This window comes from Triticum urartu, chromosome 6 (genome assembly GCF_003073215.2).
Source record: "Triticum urartu cultivar G1812 chromosome 6, Tu2.1, whole genome shotgun sequence".
Taxonomy (NCBI): Eukaryota; Viridiplantae; Streptophyta; class Magnoliopsida; order Poales; family Poaceae; genus Triticum; species Triticum urartu.
Genome location: NC_053027.1, coordinates 123,129,068 through 123,135,743, shown reverse-complemented (window position 1 = coordinate 123,135,743; position 6,676 = coordinate 123,129,068). Strand labels below are relative to the sequence as shown.

Below are 6,676 nucleotides of genomic sequence, written 5' to 3'. Positions count from 1 at the left end.
CCCGCCCGCAGCTCAAACTCGCATTCCGCTCCCCTCTCCCTCCTGGCTTGCGTCCTACGCCTGGCGCTCCTTCCATTTCCACCCCGGCGTGCCTCGGTCACTGACGCGCGGGCCCACCGGGGGCGAGCCCGTCATTTCCGCGGGGGCCACTGTGCGCGGACGGAAGAAAGGCTCGGCTTCGGCTCCCATCCTGTCCTTGGTCGGGCGGCGGCCACCTCGCCCCGCTCCCCGCGGTCGCCCGCTGACGCGTGGGGCGCCGTGACGGTGGGGCCCGGCGGTCGGTGGGGGGTGAAGTTAGGTGGTGCGATGTGGCGGTGCGGGGCGGGGGCAGGCGGGGTGCGTGTGTGTCGTGTGTGCGGGGCGGGGGTGGGGATTATTTTAGTCCGCGGTTTTATTCGGGCATTTAAAAGGCCCGGCCACCACGCCGTGGCCTTGGTTCGTCTCCGCCTCCACGCCCCCCATATTTCCCATTCCTTTCCCTGCCCTGCCCTGCTCCCACCCACATCTCCACCTCCACCCTCTCCATCCACTCCACCGGCGCATCGGGGTGTCTCCGTCTCCGTCCGTCCGGCCGGCGTGGTTTTCTTCCTTCCCGAGCCGCGACGAACGCGCGACATGGCCGCCGCCGACGACGCGGTCGCCGCCGACATCATCTGCTCGCTGCGCGGGGCCGACCTGGCCGGGTGGACGCCGCCGTGGAGCAAGCGCGGGAGGCCGATGGAGGAGGCGAGGGAGCTGTCCTGGCCGGCCGTGGCGCGGGGGAAGCGCTCGCGGCGCCGCTCCCCGGCGTCGTCGTCGGCGACGGCTGCGGCGGGGGGTAAGGCGGCGAGGTGCGCCCGGTCCAGCCCGGCCTCGCCGCTCGACTACAGCGCCGGCTCCGCCTCCCTCCGCTCCGGCGCGTCCACCAGCGGCGGCGAGGACGGCGCCTTCTGCTCGCCGTGGCACCGCCGCGCGGCCACCGCGCCGGCGACGGCGATGACGAAGACGACGACGAAGGTGCGTGCGCTCATATCCATCCACCCACCCATCCACCCCCCCGTTTCCCACGTCCCTGCCGCCGCCCCCCGCTTCGCTTTGGGTTCTTCTCCCTCCCCCACCACCAGCGTCTCTCTCTCCTATCTCTGCGCTTTCCTTTCTTTGGTTTCTTTTTGCCCTTTTCGATTTTTTCCCCTGCCGCGTGACGAAACTGCCCCTACTGGTCAGCCGCAGCCGCAACCGCATCAGCAACCAGCAAAGATCCCTTCTTCCCTTCGCGATTTGAACACCGCCTTTTCCACCTTCTCCATCTCATTTTCTCCTCATTTCATACCATTTCAATCCCCTCTCGCTTGGCCATGTTCCGCTCCGGGGATCCGCATTGGTTCTTCCTCCCGAATTACTATTTCAGTTGCAAAACCATTGCCAGCTCCAGCCAAAAAAAAGCCATAAAAGAAGAGCCGAAATTCAGCATCTTATTCCATAAGTGCGTGCGGATTTGCTTATGCTGGAGTGATGCACGCAGTGGTTGACTCCTAGTACCGGCGAAGGGGGGGCAGTTCGGGGAACTCGCGGCGCAGCCGGTGGGTGAGCCCCCGGGGCTTCAATTCGGCAGCATATCTCCACGCGACCATGCCCGTCCGTATCCCGGAGCTACCCCTCGGCTCCCCACAGCGCGGGGGCATTAAAGCGAGGGGCAGCGCGGTCATTTCCCCACGTCCTTTATCCCCCGGTGCAATTGCTCGTGTGGTGGGAGCCTGCAGGGTGTGGCGTGGCCCCCACTCCCTAGCCCCCTTCTGGTGTTGAGTGTACGCAGAGTCAAAAGCGCCGAGTTAAAACCCGGGATCCAAGTGGGTGGCAGGATCGATGATGGCGTGCGTAGCATAGGCCACGCCGCTGCTGCCCCCCGTGGCCGGCCGGCGCCGCCGTGCTTGTGGATTGTGATCGGCGGCGCGTCCCGTCGGGTAGTTTTCTCCGGTTTGCCTTTTGCGGGGGAGGACACACGGGGGCCCGGCCCGCCGTGGCAGTGGGCTTCCTGGATGGATGCCGATTGCCGAATGGGGACGGCGGCTTCTGTTATGGCGTTTGCGTCGTGTGGTGGTTGGTTGCGCCGGCCGATGGCGTTCCCTGCCTCACCAGAAATGGGCCATGTAAATGTCGTAACGTCGGTCGATACGGACGAAGAAGAGAAAAAAAGAGAATTTTTAGAGAAATCTTGGCGGCGATGGTTCGTTCGTCACTCGCGTGCCTCATCATGCTGTTGCGTGATTGGCGAGCCGGGGTATTTCCTTTTTTTAACAGGAGCAATATTTTAAACATTTTTGTTACAAAAGGAAGTGTCTTTGAAATATTCTCTTGAATCGAAAAATAGCAATATCTTTACTCCTAAGCATGCTTTGTGTGTTGTGTGTGTGTGTTTCTCTCCCCCGTGATGCGTGATTCGGTCTGTGTCCGTCCGTGATGTGTTGGGTCGAGGCAGCTGTGGCCTGTGGTTCCATCCTCCAACTTGGAGCGTGATTCGTTGCTCATTGATTGGTTTGGTTTGGTTTGCTTACAACTGCTCACCACCCCTCGCTGCAGGTGGGCTCCTTCCGACGGCCGCAGTTGACCTTCCAGGCCCCGCCTCCGCGGCCCGCCGGTCAGAGGCAACGGAAGAAAATGGTGAGCTCCTTCATCAAATACGTAACAATTACTGTACCCAATTACGTGGTGTACATGCGTACATGCATATCATGCGTGGTGTCCTGCACTCGCAGTGGAAAAGTATTACGACTGTACGCGCCTTGTTTTACCGGTCTCAGCTCGGCAAAAAGAGAGGGGGCCGGCCTTGACCCGACGGCGAGTGCCACGCCACTGGTCGTCACAAGGAAAAAGGCCGTCGTAGTGGTGGTTGAACTACATCAGTGTACGTACTACGACTAGTTTAGATTTTAGAATAAAGCAGCAGGGCAGCAGCACATCTCGGCCTGCCGCCCGAAAGGGTGTGATGAGGGCCGAATAAGAAAGGGGGAATCTTAGGGCCAAAGCCACAAAAGCTGTACGTACTAGCCAAAAAGACCTGCTTCATCACCAAGATAGCCCCATGACCAAAAAGCACAGGAATATAGCGCCAGAAATACATCATTTTGGCTCTGTTTCAGTGGCTTAATTTGTAGCGGTACTGATGATTGGTTGCTGCCGCGATTTGCAGAGGCTGCCGGAGGTCCAGCAGCTGGTGCGGTCGCTCGCCGTGGAGAACGAGAGCCTGCACGAGGTAATGATAAGACTTGCTTATTTGTCTAAAATTTACGCCTTTTGTCTAAGCTCGCTACAGCCAGATTACTGACGAAAGCGTTTGGAATTTGTTTTTGGATTTTGAGCAGGAGATGCGGGAACTGCAGAGGGCTTGCTCGGCGCTGTCGAAAGAAAATGACAAGCTTGAGGTGAACTTTCTTATCTGTTTGTGCTGTGTTCTTTTTCTGTCCCAGATAGGGTGCGCGGGCCGCCACCAAACGGTATCTTTCGGGCGGAACGGCTTATGAAAAATGCATCCTGTTTTGTTCTAGTTCTAGCTTAAAGCATAAGTCTGGAGATTTATATTGTTATGGCATGGGAGCTTTGTATGGCTCCCAAGTTAGTGGTCCATATGGTTCCCGTTGATCTCTTTTTGTAAGCGCTTTAGTTTGTAGGCTATCCCCGCCTAAAGATGCTGTAGGGTGTACACTATACAGGGTGTTGGGCTGGTGGCTGGTGTCTTTTCTGAAATTTCATTTGCCATTTCGTTCAGAAACAGATCATAAGGCTAATCTTTTGAAAAGGCTAATGGGCTTTTTTTACGTTGTTATTTGGTGGAGATTTGGCTTTTTTTCTTTCTGAAAAACTTTTGGTACTCCTAATAGACTGTAGGCAGTGAGCTGTTCAGTTACTAACTGCGTATCCAACCAACCGGAACTCATTAGAGGCAACCATAGATCTTTGTTTGAAATGGCACTATCATAATCATTTACTCCAACGATTTCTCATTAAAATGGCACTATCATATTCATTCACTCCAACGATTCTTTTTTAATACCAAACAAGTCCTCCCCTTTCCACTGTTTCTTTCTATGCCTAGATTCATGTCCAGTCCTTGCTAGTAGAAGCGGAGCCATCTCAAAGCCAGAGCTGATCTTGAGAGTTTTATTCCCCAAAACTAACTCGCTATTTTTCTTATTTGTATGAAGGATGATGTGTACACGTGGAAAGAAAATAAAAATACCTAGCTAAGTCATGAGTGAACATTCATAACAAAATGTCCTTAGATAATGTTTTTCGATGGTCCCCACCTTTTGAGGTAGTGGCCGCATTTGATAATTGGATTCATGAAGTTGGAAGGCCTTGTGTGCACTTAACTCCTTGTAACTTATATACAAAACATAACCAACTATGTCGCACATGTAGAAGCGGCAAATTCTAGAAACAGTACATGTCAAAAATATATATTCTAGAAACGGTAATCATTCAGCATTCACATTGTTTTAGAATGTTTGTGCATACAACACACTACCACTAAAAGAAACTGGTTTTCCAAGTTTTTAAGGATACTAGAGCTCACCGAACTCCATTTGGTTCAGTTCAACTGTAGTTGCAACCAACTGTGCAACTTGGATTTAAGGGTATTTCCGCCGTTTTAAATAGGAGTTGGTGCTGGTCCCTCTTTATAATAGGAGAAAACTGACAAAAAGAAAATTGATAATGGAAGAGAGACTCTCCAGGAGAAACCTTGATAGTAACTTGTTCTCTTAAATAAGTTACCCCTTTTCATGCGTATCGTCATAAGTTCTCTTAGTAAAAAAACTTTTTGGGCCTATTGATGTGTATTTCATGCTGATTAATTCCTAGATCTTGCGTGGTGATCTTGGGGGGGGGGGGGGGGTCCAGTGACCATCTTATTTTCTCATCTGTTGCATGTGTGGTAGGTGTGGTCTTCATCCCCTATCCCCAGTACACGAGCCACGTTTGTTTGGTATGTTGTAGCTGGCTTGGCCTTTCTTGGTAGACACGCAGACGCGGTATTTGAAATAGGAAAAATAATGACCACACATTATTAAAGCACTCAATGCATATACATCCAAGGAAGCTGTGGTTTATCCTTGTGCTGGTCTTGTAGATTTGAGATCATGGGACCAATGTTTTTCTGGTAAAAATTAGTCAATGGTGGTCAATAAATGACCCCAATTTCCTTTGCTATTTTATTCTCGCCTCGCTGTTGATGAATTCTTATGTACTCTATATGCAATAGTTCTTGTGAAAGATACATGTATACATGATTTCTCCCCCTTGCATCCTAATAATTATGTCTGTGCTGTGGTGATATAGGCACATCTAACAAATTTTATTTTATTTTGGCATTGTGCAGACAAGAATAGAGCAATCCAACTCACGGAATGAAGCCGCATTGAAGGAGCAGAAGGGAAAGCAGCAGCAGCAGCTTGATCAGCAGCAGCAGCAGCTTGATCAGCAGCAGCAGCAGTCCCCACATGACAGCTTCGCGCTACCAGATCTCAACCTTCCTGCGCAGGACGGTGCTGATGGGTCAGCCCCTTGTTGAGCGCTCCAGACCGCCGCGGCTTCGCTAACCGAATAACAAAGTGTACATAGAGGTAGCAGGCTTAGCTAGACGAGGAGGGGCACGGGACGGGAGTGTCATCCAAAGAAAAAGAATGGCACAGATTTCATAAGTTTTTAGAATTTTTACTGGGTCAGGTCAGGTGTCACCATCCTGAGTGACAAGGTCAGGTTGTAGCTAAACAAAATGACTAATTTAGCTCATCTGCTAATTGTTTCTTACCTACCTACTAGTTCTTCTATATTCCATAGAGCTGGGGTGGTACAGCTCAAACCGAGTTACACTGTGTAGCCGATTTAGATGCGTTTATTCGTGTTGCTTTGTTATAAGTGATGATGAAAATGTTGTCTGTGCAGATTTGGTTACTGTATGAAGTGTTTGATAACTTGTTATATCTTTCTCTCTGATTTTGGCGAATGGCCTTGCGTACGTGGCATGGGTGAACTTGGTTGTTGTAGGAATTTGTGGCTTGCAATATTTTTATATGTCCACTACATTATTATACTCCTGGAATAAAAACCTCGTTGTGGAAGTATTCATGGAAATAACGGGAATACTTGATGTGGAATTATACTTAAGAAAATATACTTAAGGAAGCTGGTACGACTATATTGAAATACAGAACACAGTTTATATGAATACACTGGAATTATACCCGGGAACAGTATAGAGCAGAATGTCAGGTTGTCCGTAGGATTAGCTCTATGGATTGTTAAAGCCTGCGAGTTTGATTTCGAATTCAAGCTCGACGCATGACTCACACATGCGTGTATGGAACCAAATTGATTAACGGTATTTGGACTCGGTAACTGGCTGTTAATTATTGTGGTTGGTTTGACAAGTCACGAGTTCTATCTGGAAACAGATTGAAATATCTGGAACTTGGAGTCTATATAAGGTCCCACCCTCTAGGCTTAATATGCATTGTGAGCGGTACCACCGATAAGGCAGAGGAATAGAGTTTAGCTCCAAAAACCTAATTTTTCTAACATTGGCATCCGAGCCGATTAAGGGTTAACGACATATTCGTCGACTCGATTCGATCCGCAATCAATTCCGCTGCGTACTACTCTGCCGATTCGATCGTGGTCAACTTATACACGGGAAATCTAA

The 6,676-nt window shown here is 50.7% G+C and overlaps 1 protein-coding gene across 2 annotated transcripts; it reads left to right on the top strand.

The window, feature by feature from the left end:
• Nucleotides 1–408: 408 nt before the first annotated feature.
• Nucleotides 409–5,955, top strand: LOC125516837 (AF4/FMR2 family member lilli-like). 2 transcript variants are annotated; one of them, XM_048682136.1, is made up of 5 exons: nucleotides 412–996; nucleotides 2,557–2,637; nucleotides 3,167–3,229; nucleotides 3,339–3,398; nucleotides 5,354–5,955. In XM_048682136.1, exons 1-5 carry the CDS (start codon nucleotides 616–618, stop codon nucleotides 5,543–5,545), a joined length of 777 nt encoding a protein of 258 aa, XP_048538093.1. In that variant the 5' UTR covers nucleotides 412–615; the 3' UTR covers nucleotides 5,546–5,955. The 2 variants fall into 2 exon arrangements, with proteins under 2 accessions (XP_048538094.1, XP_048538093.1); XM_048682137.1 differs by lacking the exon at nucleotides 2,557–2,637 and having other exon boundaries at nucleotides 409–996.
• Nucleotides 5,956–6,676: the final 721 nt, after the last annotated feature.